This window comes from Phascolarctos cinereus, unplaced genomic scaffold, assembly GCF_003287225.1.
Source record: "Phascolarctos cinereus isolate Bilbo 61053 unplaced genomic scaffold, phaCin_HiC Scaffold_5;HRSCAF=322, whole genome shotgun sequence".
NCBI lineage: Eukaryota > Metazoa > Chordata > Mammalia > Diprotodontia > Phascolarctidae > Phascolarctos > Phascolarctos cinereus.
In genome coordinates this window covers 421,801,523-421,827,330 of record NW_027555958.1, presented here as the reverse complement: position 1 = coordinate 421,827,330, position 25,808 = coordinate 421,801,523, and the positions used below count along the sequence as shown (strand labels likewise).

The window sequence follows — 25,808 nt, the reverse complement described above, 5'->3', positions numbered from 1 at the left end:
TTTGAGGGGAGCTGGGGGAGGAGGGGTGCCTAGAGAACTAAGGGCGGGATTTAAATCTCCCTAGTTCCCAGCCCAGGGATCAAGTGCTCCTGGCGCAGGTGGGAGGGGGGGGAGCAGGATGGAGCCGGGCGGAAGCCAGAGAGCAGGAGGAGGGTCTTGGGCAAGAAGGAGCCCCGGGCTGTCCATAGGCGCCGCAGCCAAGCGGCTGACATCAGCAGCGCTCCTCCCCTCCGCCTCCCAGTACCCTCAGCTCCCGGCCGGACCCTCCCTCCTTTCCACCACGTGTCCCTCCCTCCCTCTCTCCCGGAGGGGACGTGAGGACGGGTAAGAGGGAGAGGATCGGAAGGACCGACGGAGGGAGAGGAGGATGGTACCCTGACCCTGCCGCCTTCACTCCCACCTCTCCAGACACCCACCCTCACTCACGCCACCCTCTCCCAGTGCCCGCCTCCGCCCCGTGCGTGCTGTCCCGTCCTGCGCCCAGAGCCCCGCGCCCCGCGTCCTGCGCCCCGCGTCCTGCGCCCCGCGTCCTGCGTCTTGCGGTGAGTGAGCGGGCTGTGCGCGGCCCCGGGCGGCGCGGACAGCTCCAGGCAGGGAGGGGCGTGCACCGAGGGCTCCTCCTCCTCCTCCCCCAACCCGGAGCTGGCCCCGTCCCCCCTCCCCATCCCCGGCTGCTTGGAGGGGAGGGCGGAAAGGGGCGGGGGCTGGGCTGGGCTAGGCTTGGGGGGAGAGGAAGGGGGGCGCCGATGTTGCAGCTGCTTAGGGCCGCAGCCGAAGCCACCGCCTTTGTTGCGGCCCTGCCGGCCCGCAGCCGCAGCCGCCGCCCCTGGGTCGCAGGTGCATCGAAGGCGGAGGTCGGGGCATGAACGCAGGGAGGAGGCCGGCGGGGAAGCGGGACCATGGGGGAGCCCAGCCCGGGGCCTCAGCCCGAGGAGGGGGGAGGAAGGGGACAAGATGGCTGGAGAGCTCCCAGCGGGCAGCCGCGGCGGCTGAGGCGCGGTAAGAGCGGTCGGGTGGGCCCCGGGAGAGGCCCCCTGTGCCGCTCCGGCCACTCCCACCGTCACCCATCCCCTATCTGTCCATCCATCTATCCAGCCATCCCCTGGCCCTGCTTCACTGGGTTGGGTTTCCTTCTATTTCTTTTAAACAGTCCCAGAAATAAGTTGCTTTCTTCTTACCCACTCCTGAACACCCCCTCCCCGCGCCATAGTAGTAGCAGCTAACCTTTATATAGCGCTTTAAGGTTTGCAAACCCTGTACCTATGTTAATCTCGTTTGATCCTCGCCATCCCCTGGGAGGTAGGTGTGGTTATGTTCATTTTATAGATGGGGAAACTGAGGCTGAGAGAGGTCAAGGGCTTGCCCAGAATATCTGAGGTAGAATTTGAACTCGGGCCTTCTCCACTTTGAGTCCAGTGCTAATTGTGGGGCAGGTTTCCTAAAGGAATCCAGGAATCCAACCAATTAGGATTGGGATGCAGCTTTTAAGAGTGTGTTGCCCTTAAGGCACAGATACAGGGTGTCTCCAAAGTCGTTGTGCACAACTGACTTGAGACTTTTGGGGGCCCCACAGCTGGCCAGTGAAAGTAGAAGGACATAGAGGATATGCCCATAAAATTGCACTAAGACTTTTGGGGTACTACCACATACGTCCTTTCACTTTTCCTGCACAGGTGTGAGGTATGGCTTAGAGAGAGTAGATTCCCCAGCCCTCTCTGAATAAACTGAGTTAATTGTGGGATAATTCATAATATGGTAGAGAGAGGGCAAGATTTGATGGCAGGGGACTTGGGTTGGAATCCCTTGTTCTGCCGCTTACTAACTTGTGTGACCTTGGCCAAGGTATTTCAACTTTCTGAGCCTCGGTGTCCTCATCTGTAAAATGAGGGTCGGACTACCTGAGATCTAAGGTGACTTCCCACCCAGTCTATGATTCTAAAAGCTATATCACCTCTCCATCCCCCCTGGAGTTGGGTGTAACACCTGGTATTCAGAATACCATCTTTCTGGTATTCTAAGCTCCTCCTCCTCCTGAGCCTGGCTCCTCTTAAAAAGCAGGTGATTTGGAGTCAGAAGACTTGGGTTTGAATCTCAAACTTCATAATCGTCCAGCCAGTGACAAGCCATTGAATTTGGTCGAACCTCAGTTTCCTCATCAGTAAAATCATGGATTTTGGACTAGGATGGTCCCTTAAGGGCCCTTCCCACTCTGAGTCCTTTGATCCTGTCCCCTCTTGCTTAAAGCTACGGCATTACCAGGTCCCGTATCACCCCTCCTGTCCCAGGCCACAGAGTGGAACTCCCTTTGGGGGACAGCTCACGGTGAAATTGACCACAGCCCTGAATCTTTCTGAAATGAATCTTCTTCCTAGACATGGAGTCCACTGCTTTCCCCCTCCCTTTTCCCCTGAAAGAAGAGGAAGAAGAAGAAGAAATTCAGACCAAGGAGATAGAGGATGGACCCATGGATATGCAGAGAGTGAGGATCTGTGCAGAAGGCGGTTGGGTGAGTAATGAGATCATAGGGACCATTCACTAAAGGGATTAGATTTGGTTTGAAAATCAGGCTTTATTTTGACTGTTAACCATATTTAGTGAGTAAACAGTAGTCTGGTATACATATATTCCCCCTAACTCCCCTCCCCCATCCCCCAAAAAAAGGAATTATTGAGCTTTTCCCATTCTGTTTGCTTCCTATGTCACTCTGAAAGCAACAGTGTTACAGTTTTGACAGCTCTGTAGTGGTGAAGGATCTCTCCATCAACAAAATGTTTGCTCTGCTTGTGACTGGGACCTCAGCAGTTCTTTAGGATTTCTGTGTGTACTGCAGTATGTATTCTATTTATATGACACACCAGCATACTTTGGGAGAGTCTTCTGGATCTCTCCCCATAGCAATTATTTTCTTAATGTTGAGCAAGGAAACAAACATACATCTGTGACAGTAGGGGTTCCCACAGCTCCCTTGACCTTTGTCTGTTTTCCTGTGTCATAGCTGTCACATCACCAGCACTTTTGTTGAATGTTGATTTTTGTGATCAGGTCTTTGTGACTTGACAAGAGGTAGCCATTCATTTATTCATTCATTCAACAAGTGTCTGCTAAATTCTTCTCATTTCCTAAGCCCTCTGAGTGATATACAGACAAGACCTAAGAAGTATGTATCTAGGAGAGCTGATCATCCAGTAAAAAAAATATCAGTGTACTTCAGGCCTTGGCTGGCAGTGAACAGTCCATATAAGCTATGTAAGTAGGTAGGTGACCGGGTTATTGGTTTAAATTGGGATACCCTCCCCCAAAAGTTCATTCATTCCTCAACTCCCTCTAAGTGGGCCGAAAGGGGACCTAGTGGCAAATACTATAAATAGGTAGGACAGGCCTGTTGAGTAAGAGGCATCAGATGATTTAAAGGGTACCAGCTGGTATTCCCCCACACGTGCCCAAAGCAATAATTCCTAAAGAATGACTGAAATTATCATCCATTAGTTGGGCAAAAGCACCAAAGGTCTCGGTCAAAATGCAAATAGATGATTTGGAAGGCCTGACACATTTAAATCATAAAACCCCATTAACAACTTGGTATGGATTCATTTGCTACTTCCCTGTCAGAAAATCAGACCTGAGGGGTTGGGGCAAAAGATGGAGGAGAAGCACAGGGAAGATGTAGGTATAGGGTGTTTGAGTGGTATGAAGGGACTTGAGCAATGGACCAGAAAAACTGGCTGGCCTCAGTTTCCTCAAGTATAAAATGATTTTTGAGCTTCCTTCCTGCTCTCAATCTATGATTCTTTAGGACTTTGAGCAGCCAGAGAACAACATGAATGGGCCTGGGCAGAGGGGGGTGGGGGTGGGGAAAGGCAAACCTGAGAGGGGAGAGAAGAAGGGAAGCTAGAGGGATTTTGAAATCTTCATGTCACCTACAGCAGCACATTCCTGCTATTCCTACCCTTCATGATTCTTGGTTTAATTAAATTTCCCTTTGGTAGACTTTAAGGCCCTAATATGTGATGTCTTTTCTCCAAAGCTCAATGTTTTGGATGGATAGGGAGGTTAGAGAGGCCTCCCCTCTAGTTCCTATTATTGCTGGCTCATTGGAACACCTGTTTTCATTGACAAAGGCACTACACTTCAAATTGACCCAGATTTGGTGCAGGGCATGGTGGGGCAGCTCTGTGGTATGCACCAAACAACTTCTGTGCTGTATTCCATGAGGCACTGTTCAGTTCTCACTAAATTTTAAAAATTGTGAGTAGTTAACTGTCCCATCTGTTCAAGAGACTGTGAAGACTGAGCCTAGAGTGTTGGAGTCAAATAGAACTTAGAACAAAGTTCATGTTGCATGTAGGGAGTGATTTAATGCCTTCATTGTTTTGTACCTTGAAAATCCAGGCATAAATGGTGAATAGTTCATGTAAGTGACTATAGTTGAAATTATTGTTTACGTAGTTCAAGTTTTTACAGATTTCTCATGTTCCTTGGTATCTAGAATCAGCAACAATGCCATTTTTTCCCCTGGTTCTATGTGTGTTTCATTTAACACCGTCCACCCCCCCCCCCACACACACACATGAACACAGGGTGGGTGTACATGCTCACACACTCATGCTCTTTCTGACCCTCTGATAGATTTAAAAGCAAAGTTCCAATATTCATCTCCCCAGAATTTCCAAATCTTTATTCTTTCTCCTCATCCCTGTGCCCACCAACATTGGTCTGAGTATCCTTTGCTTGCCTTGATCTTTTTGCCCTAACCTCTCCATCCCTCCTCCTAGCATAGGGATCCCTAAGCAGGAGATCTGTCTGTTCCTTGCCCCCAGACCTCCTCCAGGAAGGACTAAGCCCAAAGAGCCGGAAAACAGATCATCTCTGCTTGGTCCTGTGCTGTTCAACATTTTTTTAAAATCAGTGATTTGAGTATAGGGGTAGCTGTCACACTTAACAGTTTTGCAGGTATCACAGAGCTGGGGGATAGCTAACTTGTTGGGTAACAGAGTCACAGTGCAAAAAGAGTTTGACAGTGTAGAGTGAATATTGATCTAAATCTAAGAGGAAGAACTGTAATAGAGATAAATTTAAAGTGCTACATGTGAGTTCCGAAATATCAGCTGCAGAAATACACAGTGTTCCAAAAGTCTTAGTGTGGTTTTAAGCCATTAAAACTGAAATTATTATTCATTAGTTGGGTAAAAGCACTAAAGGCCTTTATCAAAATACAAATAGATTTTTTGGAAGGCCTGACACATTTAAATAATAAAACCCCATTAAAGTTTAAAACTGCCCTAAGACTTTTGGGATGCCCTGTAAAGGAGAACACATGACTGTAGGTAGTAGGTAATCTGAAAAAAAGATATGGGCATCTAGGGGGAACTAAAAGGTTAGTGTGAGTCAAGTATGAGTTAGTATGAGCCCCCAAAAAGCTAAGGTGTGAGGAGTTGGTGATTCTGCTGTATGAATTGTATATGCCCTGGTCCAGTCACATCTGCAATATTGTGTTAAGTTCAGGGCATCCCATTTGAGAAAGAGCATCAGTAAGGTTGAGAGTGTCCAAAGGAGGACATCCAAGATGGTGCCACAAGTGAGTTCAGGCCATGGGACAACAGCCGAAGGTCCTGGGAAAGTTTGATCTGGAAAAGAGAGGGCTTAGGGCAGAGTGGGACAAGGTCACTGTCTTCAAGTATCTAAAGGGCTACCAAGTAAAAGATTGATTCAGTTTGACTCCAGAGGACAGAAAGGTGGAAGGTGCACCTAGCACCACCGACAGCAGCTGTCAGGCAGGACTGCCTTAGAGTTTACCCTAAATTGACCTACATTAGAGGTCAATTTAAAAACAAAGGCTGAATGACCAATTTTGTCAGATGTTGTGGAATAGGTTCATTTTTTCAGGTATAAATTGGTTTAAATGGTTGCTGAGTTTCCTTCTAACTAAAAGTCTGTGCTTCTGTGAACTTGGGGTGAACAGGGAAGAGAGAAGAGGTACAAATGAGAATGTACTTTAGGTTTCCAGCATCTGGAAGTCTTGGAGTGATGGAAAAGAGACAGGATAGAGGGACTGGACCCAGAAAGAAAAGGAGGGGGGTGGGTGGAAGGGAACCAGCCCAATAGGCCAGCAGCAGACCACTGGGATGGCCCCAAAGAAGAGAGAGGCGGGACCTGCCTTATCCTTCTTGGCAGAGATGGATTGTGGATGTGTAGAAGTGCATGTCAGATTTTTCCATTTGTCAGTTGGTTTAGCCGAACCATTTTCTTTTCTTATTCTTTGTTATAAGGATTGGCCTTCTTTGTGAGAGATGGAGGAGGGAGAGATAGGTTGTCAGGGATATAAAAAGATTAATTATTTTTGAAAATCAAAAAAGAAAAGATTATACACATTTATGATATTATTATTAGAGAAAAGGCTTAAAATGCTAAGAGATAATTCATTGATTGGAAATCAGACAGTTAATTTGCAGTTGATTAGATAAGTTTTTCAGGGAGGAAGGGCAGGGAGAAAGACCAATACCATCTGTATACAGTATATCTGAAATGAGCCAAAAGGGTGGGGAAGGAAGAAACCTAGGAGCTAAAGAAACTTCTTCAATTTCAAAATTGGTATGGCACTAGCCCTTTTTTACCTTTGGCTACACAGATAAAAGCCATTGGAGGTCATGTCTGGCTTGTGGACTTGTGCAGCTTAAAGGAAATACTACTTTGGAATTAGTTTCTGAGCTGCTGAACTATCTTCCTTTTAAACATCATGTGAATTGTTTGAAGATCGTCAGATCTGTTGACAAAAGAAAGGGAGCAGATGACAACTGTACCAGCCTCTAGCCTTTATCATATCTTCAGTACATTCCGTTTCATTCAGTCCAACAGTTATTAAGCACCTGCTCCTTGTATAAGATACTGTGCCCTGGCACTTTACTTCTCTGGGTCTCAGTTTCTGAACCTCCGTTAGATTGTAAGCTCCTTGAGGGCAGGTACTGTCTTTTGCCTCTTTTTGTATAAACATTTTTATTGATTGATTGGTTGAGGGAGGTGGAGTGAAGGGTTGGACTGGATGGCCCCTGAGGTCCCTCAAAGCTCTGGATCTGTAATCCCCTGACCCTAGACTAGGTCTCAGTTCAAATCTTTCCATTACTATGTGTGTGGTGTAGCTGTTCTAGGTACTGACAGGGCCTTTTAAGGATGCCTGCAGCAGGCCCTGGCCTCAGGACCACAGATGGGCCAGGCAGCAAACAATTAGAACTATCTAAGTGAAGGAAGATAGAATAGAATGACTCAGGAAGGAAAAGAGGGAAGCACCAAATGGCACTGTATGAAGGGGTCTGGGGAGGCAGAGGAGGGAGGTCTTACTAATAGATCCAAATGCCTACCTAGAGAGCGGTTGTTTTTTTCCACCTAGAATTCCATCTATTCGTATTGCTGTCCAGTCACTAAGAGCACATGGATATCTCTCAGCTCCCAAGCCGCATAGGTTCAATTTCACCACAGGCAGAAGTATCTATTAGAATTCAATTACAGAAAACAAAGGAGCTACAGTAAAGAAGACAGTTATTAGGTATTGATAGGAGAATCAGAGAAGTGAATTAAGGAGAGATCAGTGAGGCAGAAGAGTTCCTTTTTTTGCGGGGGGGGGGTTAGTACTGGTCAGTTTTCACTAGCTGGGTCATTACAAGAGTCATTGAGAGTACTTGGTTCAGTCTTTAGGAATATATATATATTTTTAAGATAATGCAAAAAATACTTCTTTAAGTAGAAATGTGATTTAAAAGTAAAACATTTATTTCTAAATATTTAGAAATTAATTTAGAGCATTTACATTCAAAAAATCACATTTCTTTTTTTTTTTCGAAGTGTGATTTTAATCAAGTTTATAATTTAAAGGCAGTGTGAGTATGTAATAGAGAGCCAGCCTCTAAGTCAAGGATCTCAAGGTTCCAGTCCTGCCTGTGACACAAACAGTGTGCTTCTCAGTACCTCAGGCAACTATCGAAGATTATAAATTGCTGAGAAAGATGTAAAGCTGAAATTCCCTAGACCATTAAAATTGCAGGTTCAGAAAAATAAAATAATAAACATTCAAGCAGTGACACAGTGAGAGAGGGTCACCTTAGCTAATCTTTATTTTTGTACTTGAATTTTTTTTTTTTGGAGACAGTCGTGGTTAAGTGATTTGCCCAGAGTCTCACAACTACTAAGGTCTGAGGCCAGATTTTAACTCAGATCCTCCTGACTCCAAGGCTGGTGTTGTATCCACTGAGCCTAGCTGCCCCATGTACTTTAATATTTTAAGAGTCTGTGGTTTCATTATCATCAGAGGTACACCTTCTAACACAGGATAATAGATGGAAAGAGAGAGAAGGGATCTATCTAAAAGGTCATTTGTCCAGTCCAGTTTATTTTTTTTGATGAAAAAAATGAGTCCAAGGTGGAGAAGTAGCCTTTTTAAGGACACATGGAAAGGAAAGTGGTTGAGCTGGAATTACTACCCAAGTTCTCCATACCCAGTGCTCCTTACACTACCCCACCCTCATCAGTCCCCATTTTGTCCCCATTTTCAGTTTACTGACTTTTGGGACATAGTTCCAGATTGGTTTCCAGAATAGATGGGCCAATTCACAGCTCCCCTGACAGCACATCAACGTGCCTGTTTTCCCACAGTCCCTTCCACATTTGTCATTTTGGTGGGTGTGAGGTAGAACACCATAGTTTGTCTAATCTGCATTTCTCTAATTATTTGTGCTTTGGAGCATTTTTTTTTCACATGACTATAAATAGCTTGAGTTTCTTCCCTAGAAGACTGCTTGTTCATATCCTTTAAATATTTATCAGTTAAGGAATAATAAATGCTTTATTTATTAAGCACCTGCTTACTAGATGGGATTGGAATGAACTGGATGAGTTGCTGTGGAAGGAAAAAGTAATATCCTCAAGTGGTCAGCCACCTGGTAATGAACGTCAGCCCCTAGCTGGGCTGTTTGTCTTAACAACAGACACAATGCTATTCAGGCCTGTACTTGAATTCTTTCAAGTTTAGTATCATGCCAGAGCTTGTACTCCACTTGAATAACCCAAGGTCACCTCCACACACATCAAAGGAGGACTTGACTGTACCAGCGTAACATTTTAAATCACTCTAGTTGGTGCACATGTATCATTTGGAGGTTTGGGGGTTTTTTTTTCATTGTGCATTAATTCCTATAGGCCTTTCCGTATTTCTGCCTGGGCCTCACATTTGTCATTCATAGTGGCCATATAATATTTATTACCTTAACTTATACCCAGGCATATGATGAGCTTTTCAATATGGTATAGGTAGTAGGCATTTCTTAAGCTTGGGGGGTGCGTGTGTGTGTGTGTGTGTGTACGCGCGCGTGCGCACACGCGCTCAAGCTCCTGCGCTCGACTGCCCTTGTGCACATTCATGCCAAGCACTGGGTATATACAAAGAAAGCCAGAAGATAGCCCCTACTCTCAAGGAGTTCACAATCTAATGGGAGAGACGACTTTCAAACTGCTATGTGTAGATATAATATATACAGGATAAACTGGAGATAATGAACAGAGGGACTGCAATAGATTTAAGGACTTCCTGTAGAAGGTGGGATTTTTGATGAGACTTGAAGCCAGGAGGCAGAGATGGTGCTGAGGGAGAGCATTCCATGCATGGGAAGAGAAGAGACAATCAATAAAAATGCCTGGAGTCAGGATGTGAAGTGTCTTGTGTAAGAAATAACCCAGAGGACAGTGTCACTGGATCACAGTTGTAACATGAGGGGGTGTTAGAAGACTGTGAATGTGGGAGGGGACCTTTGAAAGTCAAACAGGATTTTATATTTGATCCTAGAGGTGATAGGGAACCACTTGAGTTTATTGCGGGGGGGGGTGGGCATGATCAGACTTTTGCTTTAGGAAAATCACTTCAGTGGCTGAATATATAGGAGGCCGGAGAGTCTTGAGGCAGGCAGACCCACCAGCTGGCTATTGCACTAGTCCAGGTGTGAGGTGATGAAACCCTTCACCAGTGAGGTGGCAGTGTCAGAAGAGAAAAGGGGGAATATTCAAGAGATACTGCAAAGTTGGAATTGACAAGAGATGGCAAGGATGTGACATTGACAAAAGATGGTGCAGAGGTGAAACTGACAACAAATGGAGAAGAGGTGAAATCAACTAGAGATGGTAGAAGATTTGGAATTGAGGAGATGGTGAGGATATGACATTGACAATAGATGGTACAGAGTTGAAATTGACAAGAGATGGTAGATTTGGAATTGACAGGAGACAGTGAGGATGTGACATTGACAGGAGATGGTGAGGATGTGACATTGACAAGAAATGGTGCAGAGGTGAAATCAAAAGGTCTTGGCCACAGCTTGGATATTGGGGTGGGGGGCAGTTAGAGCTACTGAGCAGCCCAGGATAACTCCTAGCTTGTGAGTCTGAGGGTCTTGGAAGATGGTGGTGTCCTCTCAACAGTAGTAGGGAAGATAGGAAGAGGGGTAAGTTTTGGAAGCAGAGTGACTACAGTAGAAGAGCACCAGTGTTGAAGCCTGAAGACCTAGAATTCAAGGTCTGAATCTTCTATTTAGAGAATTGTTTTTGTGTTACTGGGCCTCTGTTTTGTCAGCTATAAAATGAAGCAATTGAACTAGATAATCAATCAGTCAACAAGTGCCTACTATGTACCAGGTAGTGTGCTAATTGCTGGGAATATAAATATAAAAGTTAATTAGTCTCAGCCCTCTAGTTTACATATTGCTTCTGGGTGGGGATAGGGGAAATGTTCACTAATAACAAAAGGTTACTGATACACACACACTCTAAATACTTAGTGATGGCTGAGGGGCATCAGGAAGAGGCTCCTGAAAGAGGTGATATTTGAGCTAACCATTGAAGGATACTAGGAATTCCAAGAGGTTGAAGTGAGGAGGGAGAGAATTCCAGGCATAGAGAAACAGCCTGTACAAGGTCCCAAAGTCAGCAGATGGAATGTCACATTTAGGAAGCAGAGAGCAGACTCAGTGGGTTTAGCTGGGATGTAGAGTACTCGGGAGCAATCTGATGAGTCTGGAGCCCAGATCAGTGCTTTAAATGCCTAAGGGGAGGAGTACTTTACTGTACTTTTTGTATTTTATCCTAGGGGGCCATGGGGAGTCATTGAAGCTTCTTGAGCTGGGGAGGGACATGGCTTGAACTATGCTTTAGAACCTTCAATTCAGCAGCTATGTGAATATAGGATTTAGGGTCGGGGTTGGGGTGGGGGGTGATGTTAATTCAGAGACTTGGGTGTAGGGAGTTCAATTAAGAAGCTTTCAGTAGTTCAGGCTAGAGGTTAAGGCTGTTAATAAGGTGATTTCGATATTAGAAAAGAGAAGGGGGTAAGTCATCTCTGAGTTTTTTTAATTGTTCCAACGTTCTGTGATCCAGTAGGAGCCCAGGAGGAAAAAAAAGTCAGTAGAAGAAAGTACATATTTTAGTTATGAGGTGATTCATAACCAAGAATGGGGTGGAGTTGTGAGCCAGAACATTGGCTACTTTGGACTGCTGTTTTAAAAATGACTTTCCATTCTAGTGCCCTGAGAAGATGGAGAAGTTGGAAAGTATAGAGGGGAAGCCAGAAAGCTGCCACCTTCATTTATGTTACAGAAAATTTCCTTGGGGCTTTCTCCTATGCAAATAGAAGGAAGCTAGTTTGCCTCTTTTATACAAATCCACAAATTTGACTTGGGTGTTAAACACATGCTTTTCATATGCAAAAACTTCTTCCTCTTTCCCTTCTTCTGATTTTTCTGTGCTCTTGAAAGTAGGAAAAAAAACCTATTTAAAGCTTCAGGGAGGGGAGATTTCAGGATTCCCACTTATACTTTTCTGGGTTGGCTTTATGGCTACTGCGTTAAAAACAAGAACTAATGCTCTTGGAAAAAAGAGAAACTCTGTCCTGAAAAGCATGGGGCTCTCCCATCCTGAGGTAGAGCCAGCCTGTCCTATTTGCAAACCGAATCTACCCTTAGGGAGAGTGGTTGTCTTCCTCTGGAGTCTGGGAGAAGGAAGAGCCATGTTGAATTGGGCAGTCTTGTAAGAAGTTTTCTAAAAAACCTATCTTCAGCTGCATTTTATGACTTTCCATTTCCGGAAGGGGGATGGGAAAGGGGAGGGTGACTTGCTGAGGGATTGGCTCCCTAGGAAAGAGCCAGGACAAGGCATCTGTGGGCCATAGGCAGGATTTAAAAATCGAACCTGGAGTGCAATTTGAGCCTTCCTTGTGACACATGACTAGGCTTATCACAAAATAAATACCTAGGAACCATGGAGAAGGGATTTTTCTGGCATTCATGAATAGCATTAAGAAGTGCCCCGTTGTTTCACCCCTTACACAGCTGCCTACTTTGTCTACCCTTAGTCTCTGCCCTGCCCTAGGCCCAGTGTTACCCACTGTGTTCTACTACTCAGCAACTTTCTTGTGTGGGGGTACGGTCTTCACTTCCTCACTCCCCACTTTCCCTTTGACCCCTTAAGATAAGACTCTTCCACCACCCTTGTTGAAATGTCTCTCCCAAGTCACCAGTCAACTTCACCAAGTTGCTTAATCTCATTGGGCCTCAGTTTCTCCATCTAGAAAAATGTGGTGTTTAATTCCTCTGGGATCCCTTTCAGGTATAAACCCTATCATTCAAAGACCTAGAAAAAATTGAGGGTTTTTGTTTGTTTTATTTTTACAGATAACGGCTTCTACTTCCTCACTACCTAATTTCCACTGAAACTGCTCAGCTAATAATTCTACCATTGCCATATCCAAATCCTTACCTTTCTTGACCTTTCTGCAACATTTCATACCATTGACCACCTACTTTTCTCTTTTCTTGAAGGAGATTCCATGACTGTGTTCAGTTCTGGTATCTTTCCTGCCTTTTAGACCTCTCCTGACTTTCTTGTCCTAGTGTTACTTCTATCCCCTAAGTCCAAGTGTCTCCTACAGGTCTGCCTGAGGTGCTTTTCAGTCAAAAAGTATTTATTAAGTACCTACTATGTGCCAGGCACTGTACTAAGTGCTGAGGATACAAAAAGAGTCAAAAGAGAGTTCCTGATCTTGAGGAGCTTATAGTCTAGTGGGGGAGGGGAAGTTGAGAGGAGGAACAACATGTAAACAAATATATGCAAAGAAAGCTACATACAGCATAAATAGGAACTAATTAACAGAGGGAAAGCACAGGAATTATGAGGGATTGGAGAAGGCTTCCTGTAAAAGGTGGGATTTTAGTTGGAATTTAAAAGCAGCTAAGGAAGGTACTTTATATTCTCTTCCTTGGTGTTATATGCTTCTTGGTGATATATGGATTCAATTATCACCTCTATGTAGATGACTGACTCATACATCTATGTTCAATACCTGTGTGACCTTAGTCAAGTCACATAACCTCCGAAGGCCTTCTTTTTCTCATTTATAAAATGAGGATATTGGACTAGATGGTTCCGTAAGTTCTTTCCAACTTTAAGCCTGTGATCCTTTGATCCTGTGTGTATCTATCCAGGCCTCATGTCTCTCACTGACTGGTTGACGTCTCTACCTGGCCTGCTTCCCTAACACGTCAAACTCAACTTGTTCAAAAGTGAACTCATCATCTTCCTGCTAAACTTGTCGCTCCACTCACTTCTTCTACTTTGGCTCATGACCCTTGGTTACCTGGCCCCTTTCTACCTTTCTTTCTTGTTATTCCTTAATCCCCTCCATATACTCTCAGATTCCGTGACACTGGCTTCCTTGCTCTTCCTCAAATAAGACACCCCTGTCTCCAAGCTCTGGGCATTTTCACTGGCTGCCCCCCAGTCTTGAAACTCTCTCCTCATAACCACCTTCTGGCTTCCTTCTTGTCTTAGCCAAAGCCTCACCTTGTACAAGAGCCCTTTCCCAGCACTCTTTACTCTTTGTGCCTTCCCTCTGAGATTATCTCCAATATATTCGGTATACGTACTCTTTGTACACAGTTGTTTTTCCTGTTGTTTTCCCCATTAGACTGTGAGCTCTTTGAGAGCAGAGACTGGTTTTCATTTTGTTTGCCTTTCTCTGCGTCTCCAGCAATTAGCACAGTGCCTGGCACATAGTAGGCACTTAATAAATGCTTGTGGACTTAAACTCTCACCTCTGAGTCAGCCAGCTTTGAAACCTTGGACTCATTCTTAAACTCTTCCCTCCTTGGCATCTGTGACATCTAATCACAACCAAGTCCTTTTGGTTCTGTCTCCACAGCATCTTTCTTTTGGCTCCCTTCTGCCAACCCACCACCCAGGCTTCTTGACTAGCTTATTTCCCTCCATCCAGTCTCTTCTCTGTCTAGTCTGGCCCTCACAAACTGCCCTCATACACGGGTTTGAGGAAACAACCATAAATTGATTTTGTATATGTATTGTATATGCTTTTATATACATATATATATATATATATATATATATATATATACATATATATATATATATATACACATATATATATATATACATATATATATATATATATATGCTGTCTCCCCCAATGGAATGCAAACTCCTTGAGGGCAGGGGTTATTTCATTTTCACCTTTGTATCCTCTGTACTTAACACAGTTCTTGGCTCAGAATTGATTCAAAATAAATGACTTTAGTGATCATATCACTTCCTTGCCCCCAAACCTTCAGTAGCTTCCAGTATAGAATAAAATAAAAACACCTTAGCTTGGAATTTCAGGTTCTCTGCAGTCAGATGTCAACCAAACAGTACTGCTACCTATTGTACCATTCCACCATCTCATCTCCTGCCTCCGGAAGCCATTTCCCATGCCTGTCTTCTCACTGCAACCTCTTTGTTTCTTTCCCAATACCTAACACAGTGCTCTTCACACAGTAGATGCTAAATACATGTTTCCATTATGTTGTCCAGTTGGAAAATAGGGAGTGAGGGGGAGGGGTTGGACAGTAAGGTGTGGTTAATAACAGGACTGGGAGGGAGGAGACCTGGGTTTTAGTCCTGGCCCTGCCCCCTGACTAGCTCTGTGATTTTGGGTAACTCACCTCATAAAATGAAGGGTTTGGACCAGATAATTCCCAAGGCTGCTTCCAGCTCCAACATTTTATGATTCAGTTTTGTCTAAGACCCATTCCAATTCAGTGATCCTTCCTCATTGTCTTTTAGGTGTTGAGTGAGGGATATTCATTTCTTTCAGGTACCAGCCCTGTTTGATGAAGTGGCCATATATTTCTCTGATGAGGAATGGGAAGTTTTAACTGAGCAGCAAAAGGCACTCTACCGGGAGGTCATGAGAATGAATTATGAAACTGTACTGTCTCTGGGTAAAGATTTATTTTCTTTGGTCTCCTAGAATCTCTGTGTCTTGAGAATTATATCTATGTCTCTTTATTTCTAGTGTGTCAAGATAGCTGTAGCCAAAACTTGAAATCTCTATCCTCAACACTTCATATTTAATTTCTTGTTTAAAATATTGGTGCTTACCGTTGTGATTCAAATGCCTTAAACCCAAACCACTCTGGTTCTCACTGATTGGCCAAAAATAGGTCCCAGCCCAAGCCTTACTTGGTCATTCTTTGGGTTTTGATGGCTCAGAATGAGTGTAAATAGCAATTGTTGCTGTTTTGGCCAAAAACCCTGAGGGTCTTCCCCTCTCAGATTGTCTAGCATATTGCCCGGGCTGGGGAAGAAAGGACAAAGTTTTTCAGATATGGGCAGCAGTCTGTGTTTATTAAACAAATGTCTTCTAGTATATATGTATAGTTTTGCATTATTTTGGAGAATACTAAAAAGATAATGAAAAGGGGATGCTGAGGATGCTGAGTATTTGGAATTTTGAAACATTAATGTCACAGCTGGTCCTCATTTTTTTTCTTCCAAATACTTGTTTATCCCATAACATGCATTAATCTAATAGCAAGTACATAAAATAAAAATTTTTTTTTTAAATATTGGTGCTTAGAGAGTGCCACATGACTCTTAGCCTCACCTCAGAACTTTGGTGTTTCAACTACTTGGTATCCTCCTTGCAGAGAACATAAGAAGTGTGACATTGGATCTGATCCATGGTGCTTCCGGTCACATAGTCTTATCTCTCAGTGACATCAGCTGTTGGCACTGCATAATCTATGATGTCAACTTCAAGGCTTGGGTTGTACCCCAAAGTATCCTTGGCTTCCATTATTAATGTATTTTGGACCTACCATCCATGAATTTATCTGGGTTGATTTATTTGGAATGATTTCCTAACTTGCCCACTAAACATATCAAATTAAATATTTACTCTCTTTACTAAAAAGCACCCTCCCCATCCCCCACCTAACAGGATTGTTGGGAGGATCAAAGGAGATAAAGAAGCATTTTGTAGATGATAGCTGATGTAACTAGAAGAAGTAAGATGTCAGTGGGCACTGTAAAATAGAGCATAATAAAAGTCTTCATGTCCTTCCTCTGACCGAGACTACTTCTTGGACTTCCAGCCCCTTAACTACTCACTGCCCCCAGGAGACTCTCCCAGAACTTAAGTTGAAGAAGTTACTGAGCTGCCTTATTGGTAAAGGGAGTTTTCTCGATGGAATTTCACTATACCAGTAAAGCCACATACTCAGACCAAGAAAAGAAATAAACAATCAAAAAATTTCTCTCTTTAAAGAGGCACCTTAGTATTTTTGGATCTTATATCCAAACATCTGGGTTAAATTCTGATACTTAGTAGCCATGTGGCCTTGGGCAAATTATTTAAGTTCCGAGGCTCAGTTTCCTTAATGTAAAATCTGAATAATGCTGTCTGCTTACCTCACACGATTACCCTGAGGAAAGTTGTTCTGCTTTGTTTTTTTTAAGTAAACCATAAAGTATTTGGTAAACATGAACTATTACAAATGGTATTATTCATCTGTTTGCTAAACCTATAGTTGCTGTCTTGCCTTTTCCTGGTAATATCTTCAACTCTTGCCCTTGCTGGAAGAGATCCTTCAATTCCTGACTGGAAAGTGCATACATTTCCCAGTGAACATTTCCTTCAAGAAAACCCAGAACTTTCCTCCCCTTTACTTGGTTAAGCTATGGGTGTCCCGTTCCACCCCTGCTTGTGCTAGCAGTGAAGGGGGAAGGGTTTGTATTGCTAGGATGGTAGACTTTAATCAAATCATAAAAGTTACTTTGACAGTGTTCCATAATTGTGACCCATTCTTTCCTGTTTTATTCCCTGTGAACAGAATTCCCATTTCCTAAACCAGATGTGATCTCTCAGTTGGAAGTAGAGGAAAGCCCTTGGGTTCCTTACCCTCAGAACTCTGAGGATTGGAAACTCCAGGGAGGCTCCTTCACAGGTGAGAGAGTAAATCAACTCACAATGCCCTTGGAGGAATTATGAAGCTGGAATCATTGTAGTTCAGACACCAGGATTGGCTTGTTCATGGTAATATGATATTCACCAGCATATGATACCAGATATCAGGGAAAGGTTTGTTTTCTGTTTTGTTTGGGGCAAACCAAGAAGGATGAAACAAGTGTCAGAGAACTCTGGAACACCAATTTCCTTTTTTAGTTACATTCAGGGGAGTGGACTCAACATACAGATATGCTCCACATCGGTATATGCACATCTGAAAAACAATAGGGTTATGCACTAAGATTGTCAGGGCAAGGTTATTTGAATATCATGGCTACTCCCATCAAGACAGACAGAATAACTTTACTGGCTCTCTATGGATAGGAAACAAGGCTCAAAATAACCCCTAATCATACTCAGCCATTGTATTTAGAATTTAGGTACTGCCAGGTCCTGATTAGTGCAAATAATGAATCCCCTGAGGTAGTTACATGTATTCAGTTCATACTGTAATTATATTAAATATGGTCATTGGTTCCAGCCCAATGAAAATTTGTAGTATGAGTCTGATTCAAGCACTTCAGCAGAATTCTGAAGAGACCTGGCTATAAATAAGTGCTGTGGAACTGGACAGCACAAGGAATAGAGTGTTAGACTTGGAGTCAGGAAAATCTGGGTTCAAATCCCACTTTAGTCACTTATTAGCTATGTGACTTGAGGCAAGTGACTTCCCATTTCTCTGCCTCAGTTTCCTCATCTGTAAAATGGGACAATAATGGCATCAGTTTCCCAGGGTTGATGTGAGGATCAGATAAGATAAAATATGTAAAAAGCTTAGTAAACCATTAAAGCACTGTAAATATTAACTGTTATTATTGGCATGTTCTACTTGGGTTTTTTTATAGTGAGTTACTATGATTTAGGGGGATGCTTGAGCTTAGAACCTGGGTCACTTTGTTGGGGTTTTGCAGCATATTTATTATGTGGATGGACTGATAATTGGGGGGAAGAAGAGAACAAGCATTTTTAAAATGCCTCAGGTGCCAGGCACTTTGCTAAGCACTTTACAAATATTGTTTCATTTTTGAGACTGGCCCCTAAATTTCCTGAATTCCTATCCTAAACTCTTTCTATTAGGTAACACTGGTTAATGTCCCCCAGAGTAGAGCTTCTGTAGATTGGAGTACATAACAGATAACTCAGAGTCTTGACATTGCCCTGAGAAGAGAAATGCAGAACCAAATGGACTGCCTTTTGGAGTACTGGAGACCTGAAAGAGGAAAGGAATAAAGGGAAAGGCTTGAGCAGATTTTTATGTCCACTTCAGATGCATAATTCTTTCCCTATGGGTAATTTTTCATTAAATGTAGGAATTTTGGAATTTTAGAATGCTCAGATATGGTTGAGAAACTGTGCCTTAAGGGCCAGAGGGTTTGGCAGGGAGAATGTAGTCTCATGGAATACATATCTGAGCTTTGTCTAGGGGGAAGATATGGGGAAAAGTTGATATAATGCGCTATTTTAATGAGTGTTATTTCCCCCTTTCCCCTTGTATTTATTAATGAAGAAATATTTAAAACAAAAGGCATCAGGTTATTTAGGCAGCTTCTCCTTACTTCCTGAGTTTTGAGAGTGATTAACTCCTGGGACCGAGTAGTAAAGATAAGAGAAGCCTCCTACCTATTGTCCCCTGAGGGCCAAATGGGTTGGGATTGCTAGTTATTTTAGCGCAGTAGAAGTTCTTGCTGATGGACATAAGCAAAAGAAGACACAAAACCTCATGGCAAAATATGTTTAAATTTTTTTTTTTTGAGGAGGGTTGGCAAATACCTCAAATTGAAAGTGACCTAATAGCTTATTATGATGATAAAAAACATTGGACTGGGAGATTCTGTTGCTATGGACTTAGCTACTTCATCTTTCTGACATCTATCTCTATAAGATGGGTGTAGAGTCTAAACTAAATCCTTTTATTGAGGGGATTTGTTCTGTGAAGTTTGGATTCAATCAAAGGGCTACACTTGAGGAACTAGAGGGTCACATATGGCCTTAAGGCCACAGGTTCCCCACCCCTGGTAAAGGCGCTCTCAGGTTTTATGACTGATTCTATGACATGACCTAAGCAATGGCAGTACCCTAATATATTGTATAATAGGCCATTTTATAAGGGGATTCTACTGTTTGTAGAAATATGACTGTAAGATTTCATTCATGTGTCTCATTAGAACTATGAGACATTGATGAGATGTATTTCAGTTCGGGTTTGCTCTGTGGCTTATGCTCACAAGAATTCCATAGTACTGGTCATTTTTCAGTGTGCTTAAGGGAATATCAAGAAATTGTACAAAAGATAAGAATGTAACATCTAGGCTGTTTTCTCTTTCATCCAAAGAGAACTTAGCAACAAGTTGGCCCATTTAGCACAAAAATTAACATTTCTGACTGAACTTATGATCCTGGCACTTTTAGAAAACTGGGGTATAAAACAGAAATTTACATATAGATTCATAGTTTTTAATTCCTCTATTATCTCCCAGGGAATGAAGAATCTGATCTAAAGCATCCAGAGTGGACCCCTCCATTGAGCATCACTCCTCATTTCCCCCAACCCCAGCATCTTGAAAACTTCGCTTTCCATCTGCCCCAGGACATCCCAGAAATGTCTGAGTGGACTGAAGGGTACCCATTCTTCATGGCCATGGGTTTCCCAGGGTATGATCTGGGAATTGATGACATAGCAAGTAAGTTTCAGCTGAGTAGGGGGATCCGCCGGAGCTATGATGCAGGCTTCAAGTTAATGGTTGTGGATTATGCAGAAAGTACTAACAACTGCCAGGCTGCCAAGCAGTTTGGTGTTTTAGAGAAAAATGTCCGTGACTGGCGGAAAGTGAAGATGCAGCTTCAGAATGCCCATGCGATGCGACGTGCTTTTCGAGGCCCCAAGAATGGAAGGTTTGCTCTAGTGGACCAGCGGGTGGCTGAGTATGTGAGGCAGAGGCAGGCCAAAGGAGACCCAATCACAAGAGAGGCAATGCAGCTCAAAGCCTTAGAAATTGCCCAGGAAATGAATATTCCTGAAAAAGGATTCAAAGCAAGCTTGGGATGGTGTCGTAGGATGATGAGGAGGTATGACCTCTCTTTGAGACATAAGGTACCAGTGCCCCAGCATTTGCCTGAGGACCTGACAGAGAAACTCATCACTTATCAGCGTAGCATCCTGGCCCTGCGAAAGACACATGATTACATGGTGGGGCAGATGGGCAATGCTGATGAGACTCCAATTTGTTTGGAGGTACCATCTCGAGTGACTGTTGACAACCAAGGGGAAAAGCCTGTTTTGGTGAAGACCCCAGGCAGGGAAAAACTGAAAATCACAGCAATGCTTGGTGTCTTGGCTGATGGAAGAAAATTGCCTCCATATATCATTTTAAGGGGAACATATATCCCACCTGGAAAGTTCCCCAGTGGGATGGAAATTCGCTGCCATCGGTATGGTTGGATGACAGAGGACTTGATGCAGGACTGGTTGGAGGTGGTGTGGAAACGTAGGACTGGAGCGGTGCCAAGGCAGCGGGGGATGCTGATCCTAAATGGCTATCGAGGCCATGCTACTGATTCTGTTAAAAACTCCATGGAAACCATGGATACAGACATGGTCATCATCCCGGGAGGCTTGACTTCTCAGCTACAAGTGCTAGATGTGGTAGTCTACAAACCTCTGAATGACAGTGTGCGTTCCCAGTACTCGGAGTGGCTCCTGGCTGGCAATCTTGCGCTCAGCCCAACTGGGAATGCCAAGAAGCCTCCCCTTGGCCTGTTTCTAGAGTGGGTCATGGTTGCGTGGAACAGCATCTCCAGTGATTCCATTGTCCAGGGATTCAAAAAGTGCCATGTCTCCAGCAGCATGGATGATGCGGATGTCCTGTGGGAACTAGAGGGTGACTTGTCGGGAGGAGGTGATCCCCCAAGAGAAGGTGAAGCTAACAGCATGACTGAGAGCAACTGAAGCAGAAGTTAAGGTGATACATAAATGAACAGTGCCTTTCTTAGCTGATATGTTCATATTTTACAGTTTCCATTCCCCTTGTGATCTTCGGTGGGTAGATGGTAGGCTGACATTTTCTGCTTTATGGGGGATTGTTTGCTTGATACATACTTTATTTCATGACCCGGGAGGACTTTTATAACCAAAATGAACAATGAATAAGCCGCCAAAACAGAAGTTACATTGAAACAAAGTGTACTTGCTAAAAACAGCAGAGTATGTTAGTTAAAACCAGAAGGTCTTAATGATGGAATCTTATGTCTGAAAGCCAATTTTTTTTCCTCTCCCTTATAACAGAACCTGAGAAGCTGTGATAAGTTTTATGTTCTTTGATATATTTGTTAAAAGTACCACAAACTTTCATTGGCTTGGGCAATACATTGGCAGATCGCCAAAATTCATTCTGACCTCAGTGAATATGAAATCCGTGCTTTAATAACAGAATTGAGCTGGTTTGTTTTCACTAGTACTAGGGGTCTTTTACCTATGAACTACTGAAGCCCCACTTGGGAATCCAATTCAGTAGTCATGTATTATGGATTTCCTGTGTACCTGGCACTATGCAAGTCCCTCAGGGATACAGAAAACTTCAATAAAACAGGGTCCTTGCTTCTTGAGCTTACTGATATCTATTGCCCACTTGCTGTTCTCTAAGGTGTTTTTAAAAATTATTTTGTTAGTTCAGATTCTTATACTCTAGCCACTGCTCAGATTTTTACAATCTAACCAATAGCTCATAGGTGCTCAGATTCCTTAAGAGTCTGGCCAGTATGGCGTATCTTTAATAAGCTTTTTCTTTGGCTGAAAAAAAATCATTTTGTTAATCACCACAATGATGTACTAGAGGAGCAGGCAGTGAATGACAGGGATTTCCTATAGTTGACAGATATATCTGAACAGACACTAAGAACAAAACAAGTTATGGCCAAGAACCACGTGAAAGAATTTTTTAAGCTCAAAAAAAAATTTTTTTTTAATGTAAGGTAATTTTCTTCTTAACTAGGGCAACTGTGAGTACAGGTTGAGAATACAAGATTACAGGTCCTCAAGGTTTATTTGAACGAGGAAGAGCAGAGATTCTAACAGGCATTGACTAACTTTACAAGAAATGGGGAGCAAGATGCAGCGGGAGGCTGCCCCCTGGAAGGGAGGGCGATTCTTTTTACCTCCTGAGATATGACCAGAAATACCGACAAAAATACAATCTCATTACATATTATTGTGTACTTGTCCCACCTTAGAACAATTTGAACAGTTCTCTCTCCTAAAAGCATTTTTTGAAGTCAGGGACAATCCCGCTTTTCAGTGGGATGAAACGATATACTTGAAATAATATTGCTACTTGGTAAACTTCTTCAAACCTGTCCTTCTTAGTAACTCTAAATTAAATACAGACACCACCACCACCACCACCTTTTCCCCTCATTTTAAACTATGTGGAACAGTAACCCATTTACTTAAATTAGTCCAGATTTTATATCAGTGAACCAATAAAGAGCTGAGTAGAGTTTAGGTTAGGGTAAGTGATCCCTACAACCTTAATGGTTCCAGGGAAGAAAACTATCTGGCTCATCTTACACTATTTGAAACTCTGTTCTTACATTGTGTGTTCAAGTGTGTACCACACCACTGGTCCTATAACTTAAGTCTGTCTAGCCATCATCCTTTCCCCTTCTTCCTGGGAGAACATGTTCCTAGGATTGTCAGACTCTGAACTTAGCAAGCAGGTCTTATTCTTCCTTTTCCTTTTTGCCTTCTTTTAGTTGCATTGGTCCTACTTAATTTTCCGAGATGGGTACAGAACATTGCTGCGACCATCTTTGCCTACTAGACTTGGTCTCTGTCTGGCAGATGGATAGGATCCATCCTTTCCCAAGGATGATGTGTAGTTGGACATTGCAGAGAATCAGCATACATAGCATCTTTGTCAGGTGTGATTCATGAGTTTTCACCTATCTAGACTCCTGTCATTTCTCATCACGTCTGCCATTCTTTTAAAACAATGGAGGGGGAAGGTGGCAAAAAGAGAGATGTTAAGATGTGGAAGAATTTTACCTTTTCCAACAGCACCATTTTGAAGGTCTGACCATGATTTTTTTAAGGAAAAAAAAATCATGAAGAACTTTGATCTGCAGTTTCTTTTCTTCTAAAACCGAGGACTGATTCATGCTTGGATTCTCTCTTTATTCCAGCAAGTGGAACTGTGAATGGAAACAACTGAGGAAGAAAATCCTCAGGAAGGTTCCAGGGACGCAGATGCACAGGAAACATCAGGAAAATGCCAAGTTGGTCAGAGAAGCCTGGGTAAGATGAGCCATGGGTGCATCCCCTCCCAAGAACGCAGAGCCCTTCCCCTCAGGAGAGACATTTTCATGAGAGATTGGATGTGGAAAAGAAAAACTGAGCTTCTGTTCTGTGGCACCGTCTTGAAGATTATTCTGTGTGCCCACCAGAAGCAGTCTGTAAATATCATGGGTGACAAAAGGCATTTCATGGAGAAAAGCCCATTTGTGCATCACCAGAAACATCACATAGGAGACAAGCCCTACCACTGTCATTCCTGTGGGGAAAACATCAATATTATTTGTTTTATTCCGCCTTTGGGAATGTTCCCCAAATGCCATCCCACATAAGTCACAAGTTGGGGAGGCAGTTCCGTAGCTGCATGTAGTTATCACTTAGGATTTCTTCTTTATATGTTTTCCTCCTTACTGGAAAAACCAGATACTGTTAATGGCAAGATAAAGAAAGACATCCTGAACTGGTGCCGGCAGATAAAATGCTTCTATAGGCAGTAAACTAGGTTAGGATGGAAGATATAGGATAAAATAGAGTATTCTGTACTTACTTACCCTCTCAAATTAGCAGGCAGCTAGACTTTTTCTAGTCTCAAACATTGACTGTGGTGTGTTTTCCCCATTATATTTAAAGCTAAGGTGGCAATCCATACGAAGGCTATTCAGGCTGCCAACAGTAATTCCCATAAATTATCTACTGTATATGGTACAAAGTCCATGTACTTCTCTGTTACTCATTTTGCTAGCTTCTTTATTAAGTTCTATCTTCACAAGGGCAGTGAAGGGACTTGGACCTTTGACCACTGCCATTTGGGAACTTCAGTGTAACAACTCCACCTCTGCAAAAAGAGGCTGGGATCATTTTATCTTCACAAGTTTTAGAGATTTTTCATTCCCACTTAGTCAAGGAGGGGGTAGGAAAGCTTTTGTTTGAAGCTGCCTATACCTCACAAATTAACAGAAGCTCATGGACAAAGCTACAATTAGAAATGCTAATTTAATACCAAATCAGTGTATCTAAATACCAGTTACCTTTTTTCTTGCTGTTTTCTCAGCTCACTTTTCCACTGCTAGTAAACCGCTCTTGCCTTCCTAAAAATCCCTATTTCTGACCAGGGACTCAGGTTCTCTACAGGGACATAACCTTTCGAATGCCTTTTTCTCTTATTTTTCCACCAGGGAAATGGTGGATCCAATTCAGTCTAACTTCTTTCTTCAGGATAAATGACATTTGACTAAATTTCATTATCTTCCTTTGAACTGCATTTTTGCAGAAGGCTTCTCTCCCCTAGGATCTCTCTACATTCCCTCTCTTAACTCTGTTACTGAAACTGGCTTCCAGTTCCAGTCTCTTCCACGTTCCCTCCTATCTTAGCTAGTCTTGTCCCTTACCCCCCTTATGTTACCCTAAATCATCTGTAACTGAGAGGTTATCTTGTACTGGAAGGTTCAAGAATTTTTTGACCTAAGCTTCAGGATCATGGGTTAGAGTTTAGGTAAGGTTTTTTTTTTTCCACTGGGAAAGCTGGGCGGTGAATTAATCAGCACTTGTTTCATTCTGTGAACAATCCCTTCCATTTCTTCATCAGCATCTTTTGGTGGTGGTTGTTCCAAACCTGTGATTTCCCTGGTGCAGGGAACTGCCCCCAGGGCAGCTCCCTTTACCAGGGCAGATCTCAGAGTTGCCTAGAGCACGGAGAAGTGACTTGCCCAGGGTCACACAGCCAGCATAGGCCAGCTCTCAACACCACACTGCCTCTCATCAGCATCTGACAGGGTGCATCATACCATAGAATTCTCCTAGAGTAACAGTTCTAATGTCAGGGTTTTCCGGGGCTTACATGTTCTTCCACTGATTTAATTATGATCTATGCCTCAAAGTCCCAACACTTTTACAGAACTATTACTTATAATGATTGTAGCATATTATTTGTTTTCCTGGACTCAGAATCAGAGATAGCTGAAATAGAAGGTAGGTAGAAATTAACCCCAACAATAAAATTTGATAATAAAAATAAAGGCTGTGGTGGTTTTATTTCACTTTTAAGTTTTGTTGTCCTCTCTTCACGATATTGCACATCCTATTTCACTTTACATTTTATTCTGTCCTCGGGTTGGTGGTCCTGGCACAGCCATAAATAACAGGTTAGTTATTTTC

General features: G+C 43.0%; 1 protein-coding gene across 2 annotated transcripts; it reads left to right on the top strand.

The window, feature by feature from the left end:
• Positions 1-244: 244 nt before the first annotated feature.
• On the top strand, positions 245-25,669 carry POGK (pogo transposable element derived with KRAB domain). Of its 2 annotated transcripts, none has more exons than XM_020974634.2 (6): positions 245-542; positions 2,373-2,506; positions 15,173-15,299; positions 17,193-17,306; positions 19,846-21,327; positions 23,546-25,669. In XM_020974634.2, the coding sequence occupies exons 2-5, from the start codon at positions 2,375-2,377 to the stop codon at positions 21,312-21,314; spliced, it is 1,842 nt and encodes a 613-aa protein (XP_020830293.1). In that variant the 5' UTR covers positions 245-542; positions 2,373-2,374; the 3' UTR covers positions 21,315-21,327; positions 23,546-25,669. The 2 variants fall into 2 exon arrangements, with proteins under 2 accessions (XP_020830293.1, XP_020830292.1); XM_020974633.2 differs by lacking the exon at positions 245-542 and adding an exon at positions 728-999.
• Positions 25,670-25,808: the final 139 nt, after the last annotated feature.